This window comes from Nicotiana attenuata, chromosome 10 (genome assembly GCF_001879085.1).
Source record: "Nicotiana attenuata strain UT chromosome 10, NIATTr2, whole genome shotgun sequence".
NCBI lineage: Eukaryota > Viridiplantae > Streptophyta > Magnoliopsida > Solanales > Solanaceae > Nicotiana > Nicotiana attenuata.
Genome location: NC_031998.1, coordinates 11,979,502 through 11,992,900, shown reverse-complemented (window position 1 = coordinate 11,992,900; position 13,399 = coordinate 11,979,502). Strand labels below are relative to the sequence as shown.

General features: G+C 34.5%; 1 protein-coding gene across 1 annotated transcript; it reads right to left on the bottom strand.

The window, feature by feature from the left end:
* On the bottom strand, positions 824–12,432 carry LOC109233011. Its single transcript, XM_019398739.1, has 4 exons — positions 12,146–12,432; positions 6,504–6,633; positions 6,277–6,392; positions 824–1,535 (listed from the first exon to the last, which is right to left on the bottom strand). The coding sequence occupies exons 2-4, from the start codon at positions 6,621–6,623 to the stop codon at positions 1,163–1,165; spliced, it is 609 nt and encodes a 202-aa protein (XP_019254284.1). The 5' UTR covers positions 6,624–6,633; positions 12,146–12,432; the 3' UTR covers positions 824–1,162.

Below are 13,399 nucleotides of genomic sequence, written 5' to 3'. Positions count from 1 at the left end.
CAAGAAAAAAAAAAGAGATTGTTTGAATAGTTACAAACGTGATCCTCGGTCATTTTTTGAGGTGTATCATTAATTTTGGTGTATGATTCCTATATTGAGGTGTAAGATTCATTGGCTTTGTTTGATAAAGAGATACCGTGTATAAAAGAGAATCTTTGGGGATTTAATTTTGGGCGAAAAAACATGAATAGATATGCATATTTTCTTTAAATGTTGTCTAGTTATGTTCTCATTCTTTAGTCTTTAGTTAGGAAGCACAACGGAGAAATTTTCACCACACATGTGAAGAACCTCTCTTAGAGCCAACGACACTTTGACTTTCTATAGTTAGTACATGCATGTTTTAATGTGTCAACAGTGTGGCTAAAAGCAAATTGAATTTGTATCAGCAGAGTGGTGAAGAGCTAAAAGAAAAACTTGGTTATATGATATAAGTAACACACAAGAAATAAAGTTCCACGTGTGGGTACGAGTTGAGGATAGCCGAAGCATGCCATATGTAAAAGATGGCCATGGACAGTGGAATGACAGTGGAATGATAATCTAGAGTTTGTCTTGTCAAGGTATGTCTGATCTTGTTCTTTTGAAATGATGAAATTTGAGAAATTCCAAGAATAAGCTCAAAGCAACTCTATATGTGCCAAAAAGAGCAGTTAACCTGAGATTGGACGATTCTTTATGATTTAAGAAGAATAAATATTGAAATAACACATGGAGCTAAGTTAAAGCTTTGACAACTTGTACATGTAATGTGCAAAAATCTCCAACGCAAAAGAAGAGTGTCCAGCTAGTGGAAGCCTGAGAACAACAGATTTTGCAGATCTGAATGAATTTAACTCAAACATCCTTCAACTCCACCCCGAAAGAATTGCGTTCTGAATATTCTACACAACTGAAACGTAAAGCAATGCTCATTCTGGAAGCCCAGGAATCAATTTTTGAACTGATAAGCTACATAGATTTCAAAAGAACCTAACGCCTAGTGAACAGTTCTAATTTTAGTATTAACAGACCATGTTACAAGTTAAATTTGTAGAAGTACTTGGTGTCAAAGATTCTCCTGGTATCTGAACCAAAAACATATTAAGGAAAAAAGAGGGCATGAAGAAAAGAAATCCCTCACTAAAAGATGAAAAAAGATGGATAAGACAATGGAGTCGATTCAGGAAGTGTGTTGACTTTTTGCATTTGGTGGCAGCATTTTACTAGAATCATCTGATGAGGTTGATTTGTCACTAGGTTTGCTAACGGTTCCATCAATCCCCTCTTCTGTATTCATCTTTCTCTTCTTTGCTGCAGATTCAGAATTATCTTTTCCAGTTTCTAGGCTTTCCTCTTTCTGCCTGTCTTGCCCGCTCTTTTTCTCTTTCCCTTTCTCTGGTTGAGGTCCAAAATCCGATACAAATAATGGTGGTTCTCTTCCACTCAACCGACAGAATACTTGTTCAACAGTTTCACTTATTTCCTTTCCTATCCCATTGTTATCCAAAATAAGCTCCCAAACTGATTTAGAAGCTTTCTCAAGCACTGAAGTCCTACAGGAAAAATAGGGCGAACAGAGATTAAAAAAAAACAAATAAGGGCAACCAAAAAGAAAGACGATTTCATAAGACAAGCACTTATTCTTTGCCTCCTAATCTCAACATTGACTCAAACGAGAACAGTGATCATCTGTTGTTCAGCAAGGTCTGAAGCATTTAAAATAGGAAAAAGGCATACGCTCTGATTTTCTGCAGCTGAAAATTGGTCAATTCTCAAATGAGATGACATAGTTAAGATGTTGTGGGCATAATTCTAGAATAAATTAACCAGAGCAGCGGCAAGCAAGTAGGAATTTTAAGCATCATCACATCCTAAGCAGAATGCATGAGCATCTCCAAGTCCTGGTAAAAACTATAGAAGCAGAATAAATCTGACAAACTTGCATATTGGACAAGATTCAGATTTCTACCAGTAACAAATATTCTGGCAACAATGGACAACGTTGATTAAGATCATAGAATTTTCAAGCTCTAACTATAAAGCGCCAGAATCTCCAACAGTGCACAGCAGACGTTTAATATCAAGGTCCCAAATCCATTCATTTAAAAACTTCAATACTACAGCACAAATACAACCAATCAAACACTTAATTGAGATGTAACACAAGGTCAAGGGACTTCCTTGAAATGCCTTTTTACTCTTCCTATAGATTTAGTTTTGATCATTTTTTACTCTTCCTATAGATTAATGCACAATAACCCACAATTACATGTACCGATGTAGATATTTCTAACCCTCAACCAAAACAGTGTACAACAAAAAGTATGCCTCAATTCCAAGCTAGTGGGCCTCGGATATATGAATCCTCAATATCAGAAACGCTCTGTTTGGGTCCATAATATTTCAATTCCTTCGTACTTAAGGATTGTCTCACCCAAATAGTATAAGTAAAACAAATACTCATTGATTTCTAGGTTTCATCCTAAACCTAATTGGACACACCCAGAACTAACCGACCAGACACAAGGGGAGAAACTTGATCAGACACATAACTTACTATATGGACCATATATTATAAGTATAATAAGAAATATTTTTCCCCTAATATATTTCAATTCAATCTTCTAACAAGATTATGCAAGCCAGTCAAAACCCCAAGTTTTTATGCGAGCAAACGTAGTGAAAGTCAAGAAAACCATCAGTTTGACTGTTAAGTTATCTAACGGTAAGTTCTTTCGGCATGCCTGACTTGACTTTCGAGAATCAATGCAACTCAATGTCAGAATGTTTTGAGATTTTTCTATTTGTTAAGATTAATTGTATAGAATATTGTTGCTATCTTGCACAATTAGGAATCTCCTATTTGGATAATTTGTTTCATTTAATAACTCTCCTTGTTTCATGTAGGCTAAGCTTTTCCTATTATCAAATAATCTGAACTCCTACATAATGAGTCTCTCATAATTTAGGACCGATTTGGTCAAACTTCCAAAATCTACTTATTCTTAAATGACTTCTTTTCAAATAGTTTTCCAAGAAATACTTCTGGAAAATAGCAAATTGTATTTTGCCAAATCATCGGAGAAGTGCTTTTGTCAATATTATAGAAATAATTTGTGTTCGGCCAATCTTTCAAAATATTTTTTAAATGACAATTTTTTTTACAAACAAAAGAACATGTAAAGATTCACTTTACCATTGTTGTTATTTAAATAAATAACAACTTTATATATTCATTAGGAGAGACTTTAGTTGAGGTTGTTTTAATTTTATCACAGATGAATCAGCTTTCTATCGAAGAGAGCCTCTCTACCTTCCCGGTAGGGGTAAAGTCTTCGTACACACTACCCTCCCCACACCCCACTTGTGGGATTATACTGGCCTTTTTTTTTTTTTGTTGTACACATGAATCAACTTAAGGGGTGATAGTTTGAACAATATAAATTTCTAATAAGGGTTTTTTATTCTAAATAATATAATTTTCTGCTTTGAAGGAGAAGCTACATATTTTTCTTCCTTCTTGCAGTAGAAAAATTTGTTCCGACTATTACTCATAATCACTTGTCTCATACAAGGTCAAACACCTTGAATCTTCAAAATTAAGTATTTTTCTGGCGGTCAAGGCTTTGGTTCAACAGTAAGGAAGTAACAGAGCGAGATGTCTTGTGTACACTTCCCGAGTTCGAATCTTCTTGATGACTAAAGCCTGATGTTTAAGTGATAGTAGGGAAAAACGGGCAGGCTGCCCCTGCTCCCCCGACAGAACCTATGTGCCAACTAGGGAGCGGCCAAATAACCCACTGGGGATTTCTTAGTTATAAACAAAGGTATTTTAAATAAAAGCATTTCAAATTTTCCAAAAACTTGGTTAACTAGGCTATCAATATAAGAATTTTCTCTCCCACTTCTCTTTTTGCATGGCCTCAAAACCTCTGTAATCTAGGTATAGACTTAAGTAGTTTCTGCATGCAAGCAGGTGACGTTATGACTTGTCCGACTAAAGTTTCTCATTCTTAATTTTACTACTCTTGTGTATTTGGATGACCATCCAAATGACACAACTCTTTTTCCAAATGTTCGTTATGGCATCACCGTTCACAATTATGGCTATTGTTTCGATAGGATGTGTCATGTAGTCCCCCACTGACACATCAATGTACAACAGATAACATCTCATGTCAGTATTTTACTGCAAGCCTATCAAGTTAGTAGTATGCCAGCTTCCGGTCAGCTTCCATCATTATCCAATCACCAATAGTAGGTCATCAAACTCACTATTCAGATAATTTTTCTTATTTAGTAACTCCTCATTTCACGTGGTCTAAACTCTTTTTGTTTTCTAAGTAGTCTAAACTCCTATATGTTGTTCATGTAATGCAATATAAGAATTTTCTCCCTCCATTTCTCTTTTGACAATAAGCATGCATATGTCAGAAACTCTAAAGTCATCACATAAGCTTTTTATTAACCAGAATAAAATGTTAAGCTACTAAGGATCATCTGAAAATTTTCCATTGATTCCTCGGTTGATAAAGGCTGCAGAGAGTGACTATATGCTAGACACCTTCAGTAGCTTATAAGCAATGCACAAGTCCCAAACAGAAGGGGTCGGGGGCAGAAGCTCTTTTTAGTGAAACCAATTGAGTCCTACAGCTATCAACATACATTATATCTAGACTTTTATTTCACTTTTGTTGGTACCCAAAAGAAAACTGATGGTTTTGTGCATTACAGCAAGAAAGATGTAGAGAAAAGAAAAGAAAAAGTAAAACGAGGGTGAGTCCACTGACTAAGTGAGTACCCAATCAAAAGCTATTTCAAAATACAAGCACATAATTAGGTACAATAGCTATTACAAGTACATTTATAATACTCTCATTGTTGCTCACGCCCTAGGTCTTGGTCTAGTGATAAGAATGCAGCAAGTGATGTAGTGGGTTATGCACACGTCACAAGGTCGAACCACACCGCCAAATGAAAACCTAGTATTTAAGTGGATAACAGTAGAGGGGATGACCCATTATCTATCGAGTTTTGAACAACGCACCACAAACCCTCGAGCATTTCTAGGTTATGCAAAAAAACAAAAGAAAAAGCTCTCAACGCTCACTGTAGCATAGAACTATGGTTTGTTATGTGTCTTTAACCAAGTAACTGCTTCCCTAATCCTCAAGAAGTTGCAGACCCTAGTACGCTGCCAACCCTATTAGGCTGTTTGGATACAAATAAGCTCCACCACACGGGTGAGCAATATAATTCAAATACATACTCTCATCGTACCACAAGTACAGGCTCAAGCCTTAGCTCGATACAGAATTCGATGCTTCCCTATACATATTGAAATGTATCAGATTCTATATTTGCCAAAGGCTTGAGCTTGTACTTGTGGTACAAAATAAGAGTACGTATCTAAACTAAAACACAATCCGATTGACTTGCTCATCATAATGGTGGAGCTTATTTGTATTCAGCCAGTTTGGACGTTGGGGTTGGCAGCATACTAGGGTCCTTATCTGCTCAGAGATTAGGAGAGTTTGTTACTTGATTAAAAGACCCATAATGAATCATAATTTTGTGTTACTAGTGAACACTAATGAGAGTATCATTAATGTACTTGCAATAGCTATTGTACACAATTATGTGTTTTACTTGTATTTTTGAAATAGCATATCCATGATCCGGTGATTAGTAACTACTCGTTAAGCCGGTGGACTCACCCTCTCTTTTACTTTTTCTTTTCATTTGTTTAGACACAGACATAGACGAGGCAATTGAGAATTAGCAGGCATACTTGGAAGATGTCCTTTTGTGAGCATCTATGTTGCTCGGACTCTCCAAATTTCTCCGTGTGATCCTTCAAAAGTAGTGCATTTTTTAAGGATCTGCCACGGGTGCGGCACCATCCATGCAACATAGGTGAGCACATGCTGCTTCGTGGAAGCACTTTTGTTATTTTGTTTATTTGCATTATGTAAAGATTGATTCTAGAGTTATGCCCATGTACTCTAAAGTCCTAGTTTGGGGTTGTAGTCAATTTAATATCCTTAGCTGATATACCGGATAGCCCTAGAAGTAGGGGGGACTCTATTCGTTTTACGTGTTGAATGGATAGCCCTAGAAGACTTGCTTGGAGTTTACTCCCTAGGTGCCGGGTCGTAACACATATATTGAGATTTAACAAGTCCAAATTCCCAAAAGTCCTAATAAAATGATTCTTTCAATTTCAGTTCGTGTTGTCGAATTGAACTTCTTGAGATAATGCAGAAGACAAAACAGAAAAAATAACAAACTTACTCAAGTTCTTGCCGGAGTGCATCAAATAGCTCTCTTTTGGTCTGCTTTTCAGCACCAGGGGTGTTGAGAACCCTGCTTTGCTCAACCATCTTTATGGTGGTATTTTTGAGCTCTTCCTATAATATCACACACACAAAAATAAACATAGGAATATCAATGTAATAACAACAAATAACGGGCCGATGCATGTTTACGCGCAATGAGTATACCATCACTCACATACATACATTAGCTTTGAGGTGAGTAATGATTTTCAACCTCATGGAATCGATTGTGCCGTCGTTCATCAAAGTCCCCATTACATCTTCTGGCGTTATCACTGACGATGACGAAGGTGATGATTCCATCCTCAATCACCTGTTCAATTTATCTAGAATCAGCTAACTATATACAATACCACTAATAGAAAATATATAATAATATATTAAACAAAATTAGAAAAAATTGATATGTTACGAACAATAAGATCGATGAGCAGAGATTGGTGGAGAAAAAGTGGTTTTTCTATGCCAGCTTCAGAATTATTATCCTCCGTCAGATGTCTCAAAAGGTTGCTGGTTTTTACTTTGTTTTTTTTCACCTAGAACTCGATTCCGGTCAAGTTCTTTTCCTCTTACTTTCTGGCTTTATCAAGCCGTTTAGACATAGATGATATATTTTTAAATATTGCAAAAAAAAATTGTAAATAAATGTTTAGTTGAAACTATTTTGAAGGAATATTCTACTTCAATTTCAAATAGTTGTGAAAATTTTAACTTGAAACACCAATTTAAGCAACAAATTAGAAAGATGTTTAGTTTGTCTATACGAATCAGGTAAAGTTTGAAAAGTTTTGATATTTATTACTTAATCAATTTTTGGTGTATAAATTCATTCTTCTTGTTTTAAAGAATTACATGGAATCATCAATTATTCAAATATTATTGTGCAAAATAATATTTGAATAATTTGCCTAAATTTAATCTTCTTTTTCTAGCCTATAACATTAATTTTTAGATGGGAAAAGTCACCAACCACTTTTTTTATATGAATTAACCTAAATAGTTGTTCACTCAACCGTTTAAACAAAAACTAGCCGATGAATATATATTATATATGTATAACTATATATAACTATAGTATAATCTATGTGTACCGACTAAAAAATAAAGGCAGATTAACTTAAATGGCATCTATACTTATGCCACTTTGTCATGCCGGTCCCCGAACTTAACAACTTTTCAATTGAACACTTATACCCCTTCAAATCGTGTATAATAAACGCTTATGACATGAGGCTATCAATGCGTCTAATACAATCTCCTCCACGTTGGCTGCCACGTCAAAAAATAATAATGTGTAGATGCCATGTCACATGGTAGATTAAAAATAATTAAAATAAAAATAAAAAATAAAAAATAAAAACAAATTTCAAATATAAAAATCATCTATTCCGACCGATGCTTTTCTCGATTCCTCTTATCCTTACCTCATTGTCTTCTTATTTTATGTTTCTACTTAGATCCGGAACTTTGGCCGGAATTTTCGCAGACAGTGACTCTTATACTCCCTCCGTTCCAGTTTATGTGAACCTATTTTCTTTTTGGTCTGTTCCAAAAAGAATGAACCCTTTCTAAATTTGGAAACAATTTAGCTTAAACTTACAATTCCACCCTTAATGAGAAGCTCTTATAACCACACAAATATTCTGGGGCCCTTTTTGACTTGTTTAGGACCACTAATTCCAAGTCTTTATTTTTTCTTAAACACCGTGCCCAGTCAAACAGGTTCACATAAATTGGAACGGAGGGAGTACTATATTGTACTTCATCGATTGGGAGGTCGGTCACTTCAAGACAGGTGGTGGAGAGGCCTACATCGGCGAGAGTTAGGGTTTTGGAATTGGAGGCGGCGGAGGAGGCCTTGAGGTTTTTTAGGGTTTGGAGGATGGCGGAATCGGGTTTTAGCTTGGATTTGAAAAGGAGGGCGTCAGAATCGGAGTCGGAGTCGTGAGCTGCTCGCCGGCGTTTCTTCTTGTCTACCATTGATGACATAGATTACGACGGCGTTAGTGGATAAGTGGAGTTGAAAGAAGCGGGAAAGATGTAGGTCTTCTCTGGCTCATAGACAGGTCTTACCCGATGCAAATAATGATTTGCATTTATATTTGCAGGCGGTAATTAAATTAAAAAAAACAAGAATCTTTTATTTTTTGCTTGGGGAAGAAGTTTAAGTATATAGGAAAAACAAGAAAACAAAAAGGGGAGGGTGGGGGAAGAAGCTAACAGGAAAAAGAAAAATGGGGTGGGGTGCGCGGAATTTTGTTTTTTTACATATTTTATTATGTTTTATTTTTTATTCTTATTTTAAAATTATTTCTTGTTCAAAATGTCATATTCACGCTCGTTGTCTGCGTGAACTACACTCGTATTGTCCAGCTCAACCATTTTGTTGCTACATGTGCTTGGTCAACGGTCAGAGGGGTTTAAAATATAGGTTTTGATCAAGTTAAAGTGTTTGGATGAAACTTTGTAGATTATAGGAACCGAGATGACAAACCGAAATAAGTACAAGTGTCTAAGAGACTATTCTGCCAAAAAAAAATAATGAATATAATCAACTATTTGTGTAAAAGATCTACTTCTATGGGATAAAGAGACCACTACTTCTCCACCAGTCTCTCTGTTCATCGATCTTATTGTTCGTAACATATCAATTTTTTCTAATTTGGTTTAATCTATTGGAGTATATACTTTCTGTTAGTGGTATTATATATAGTTAGCTGATTCTAGATAAATTGAACAAGTGATTGAGGATGGAATCATCACCTTCGTCATCGTCAGTGATAACGCCAGAAGATGTAATGGGGACTTTGATGAACGATGGAACAATCGATTCCATGAGGTTGAAAATCATTACTCACCTCAAAGCTAATGTATGTACGTGAGTGAGGATATATCCATTGCGCGTAAACATGCATTAGCCCCTTATTTGTTGTCATTACATTGATATTCCTATGTTTTTTTTTTTTTTGTGTTTGTATGATATTATAGGAAGAGCTCAAAAATACCACCATAAAGATGGTTGAGCAAAGCAGGGTTCTCAACACCCCTGGTGCTGAAAAGCAGACCAAAAGAGAGCTATTTGATGCACTCCGGCAAGAACTTGAGTAAGTTTGTTATTTTTTCTGTTTTGTCTTCTGCATTATCTCAACAAGTTCAATTTGACAACACGAACTGAAACTAAAAGAATCATTTTATTAGGACTTTTGGGAATTATATACTTAACCTTTAGGGTGACCTAATACTCTCTTATCCTTATTTTTGTGGAACTAATAACACCTTAAAATCTGATATTGGCAAAAAATAAATAAAAATAAAAAGAAAGTGCCCCCCCCCCCCCCATTGTTCTATCTCTTCATACCGCCTTTTCAACTACCTCTCTTCTTCTCCTAGAAGCTCCTAATCTTTATCCTCTAATTCCATTAATATTTCTTTAGATATGAACCCAAATATCAAAACTAAAAAAAATTCATAAACAAAAAAGAGCCTCAATTAATATTTTTATCTTAATTATCCAACTCAATTCACCTTTAACTAATTCGAACTCTCAAAAAGCCAAAAATGAAGGTCTCGACAAATTTCACCTCCAATCATTTCCAATCAATAGTTAAATTGATTTTGAACTCCATTGAGTAAATATATTACTACCATATATAAATTGGAAGAGAAGGACGAACACGACTGTTTCAAATTGTACATTCTGCCTTGTCTATGTTTTCACTTTTGAATTGACAAAAAGATGTGCTTTGTTTTGAACAACTCTATTGGGAACCGACAATCTAAAATATAAACTCCACTAGATTTAAATTTCTTCAATGGAAATTTTTGGTCTCATCATATTCAAAATTTTCAGGTATTGAATTATTTTTCTCGTTTTATAATTCATCCTCTGTATTTTGTTTTCTTCCCCTTGGCTTCTGGATTCATTTTAAAAAAAATTATTTTTCTGTTTGTATGTGCCATTTTTCTATGTGCTTAGTTTTTCTATGCTGCTCTCTTGATGTGTATGTGAAAGTTTGATTCTATTCTTTTTCTTTTTTGAAATAAATTGATTTAGAATCTAGATTATGTGATTTACCATCTTCATTTTACCTCTGAAATTGTATTTGTGTTTATGCTTATTTTTCTTTAGCCAAGTGTGTTTGCTTTTAATAATTTGTTTCTCTCTTTCTTCATTCTTTGTAATCCTGTCATATATGTGGCTACCTGGTAAAATGTCTTTTCGAAAATTTTCTGCTTGGTACTGGCTGTCACACCTCCTTTTTACACACCCGAAAGGTATATAAGGTAGTTTTTTCAATTTAAGTGACATTATTCGAAATGGGATTATTTATTCAATTCAGAGTCGCCACTTGGAATATTTTAATTGGTGTTCCAAGTCACCGGTTTATTTTGAATCCCAAATCGAGGAAAATTCGACTTTCCTTTTGAAGTCTGCGAACCAGAAATTCTAGATAAGGAATTCTGTTAACCCGGGAGAAGGTGTTAGGCATTCCCGGATTCCGTGGTTCTAGCACGGTCGCTTAGCAATTTATACTTGGCTTAATTGTTTAACTACTCATTTTTAGACCTATGTGCAATTATCTTTTTACCGCTTTTAAATCACTTGATTATTCGTAATTAAGGAATTGAGTTACGCATACGTATACTCTTTTCCTTTGGCGCGTCAAAAATCATGTCACGCAAACGTGTCCACAATTAATAACGCTTTGTTTATTTTATTAAGAAAAGTTTTGGTTGAAGTTGCGCGAATGCATCCCTCAAGTCATTTTTTAGAATTAAATTTGCAATTATGTTACGCGAACGTATACATAATCACAATACTAGTCTAAATTGAGCCTAAAGCAAACTACGATTATTTAGGGTTATTTTAATACTAGGTTAATAATTATATGATGGCCATAGGTTATTTAATGGAAAATGGCACGCCTCAAACTATTTTTACTAAAAGGGGTTTGCATTTGACATGTACAAGCAGATTAATATTACAGAAGCAACAAAACAACAATTTCAAATCTAGGTGTGGCCTAATCTGAATTTTTGCTCAACAAAATAAAAAAAAGTTGCATCAATTTAACTAAATCATGTAACGAAGCAGTAGAGTAAAGACATAGGAGAAGAACTAGCTACAGATAAAGATAAATGATACATGTTACAAGCCAAATACTAGTAAAAATTCGATTCCGGGCACCTGATGCTTAATCCAAATTTACTTTATATGGAACATATTCAAAGATCCAAATATTGGGCAGATCGGACAATAAGTTCGTAGATTTTTGCAAAAAAAATGGTGTTAAAAGATAAGAAAGGAATGGACACATATCATTATTAATTATACCATAGATCTAGGTATAGCTAGGAATCCACTAATCACGAATATGCTCTTTAATTAATTAAATGGCAAGTGATGCATTTGTTTTTCCTTCTATTCGATGTGGTAAAACTATATACTGTAGTGGGTGGAAAAACTTTTTAGGTATAGGAACCTTTACCTAAACTTGCTAGCATCAAACCTTCATATCATTTTTTCCACTTTCGAAAAGTTACTTTGTTTTGGTACGGAAAAAAAAGAAATGAGAAATCTCAAAATAAATTGTTCTCTCGTCCTAAAGCTTCAGAACTTTAGCAAGAAATTTACGTTTCTTCCCAAAAAAAGCAAACTTTTAGGAACCGAGCAAATCCCCATAAGAAGAAAAGGCAGCTAGCAATTGTTCAAATTTCTTATGCAATCGAGAGTTAAAACTAGCAGTTCAAGACAGAGTAATGCATCTAAATTAACAAAAGAGGTGAAGAAGAATCACCGCAAATTAACATAATAAAATGCTTACAGTGCTTATTCTGCGCTCAGTAGCAATTAAATACAGAACACGGCAATCAAGGACCAAATAAAGGTCCGAAGAAGCTCAGCAGATCCAGACACAAACAGAATCAACAGACCATCAATTTTAACAGCTCGGTCGCTTGAGAAATACCAGAACCATGAACGAAAAGCTCAAAAATTGCAGAAAGTTGCGGTTTCAATCTTTCTTTTTTCGTTTTCTTTGCTTCTTTCTTTCAGATTCAGTTTTGTAAAATCCAAAATGGAGCTCTCCGTTGTTCTAGATATCTTATGTTAGGTCTAGTGATTTAAAGGAAAAGTGGGGAAAGGGAAGATTGGGCTGGGGTTTAAAAGCTAACTTGGGCCATTTTTTAAGAATTGGCCCAATTTTAAAAGAGACAAGACCAAAAATATATTATTCCTATTTTTATTTTCTTGTTTTCTTTTTTTTTTCTTTGATTTTAAATCTAATAAAATCTTAAATCAATCTAATTTGTAAAAATTAAAATTTTTTATCTATTAAAATAACTAATTAACTTAAAATTAAATAAAATACTATTTTCTAAAGACTAAAAGCTAAATATGTAAAAATGATCATTTTTGTGATTTTTCTTAATAAAATTAATTCCTACATGCAATTGGACCTAAGATGACATGAAATTAAAACGTGACATTTTTTATCATTTTTCTATGATTTTAAAATATTAAAAATGCACGAAATGCAACTAAATAAAGAAAAACTTCTAAAATCCCTTAAAAATCATATTTGATTTATTTTTAGGAGTTATTTTCATATAGGGCAAAAATCACGTGCTCACACTGGCCACAACCATTAAAATAAAATAATGACAACAAGGGAAGAGCTTTGATGCAACCAATGTGTTTGATGAAATGGAAAAGGATCAGATTTGTCCTTCTACTTTCAAAAATAGTTCATATATAACCTTTGTTATACTATGCGTACAAAAATATCCTTGCCGTTATCAAACTTGTTAAAAATACCCCTATTTCTAACAGATGTGCAACGTGGCAAAAATTTAACTTTTAAAATTGTATGTGACATGACATTTTGGGTGGGGTGGATGCTACATGGCGATCCATCTCACTACCAAACCTTAGTTTACCCCTCCCAAATTCCTTATCTTCTCCTTTCATGTGAATAGGTTGGAGCAAAGGAGCATTTCCAGAGATTATTTTTAGACCCATCACCTCGACACGATTTTGAACCTTAACTTTTGGTCAGATGTTTACATTAAAATTACTC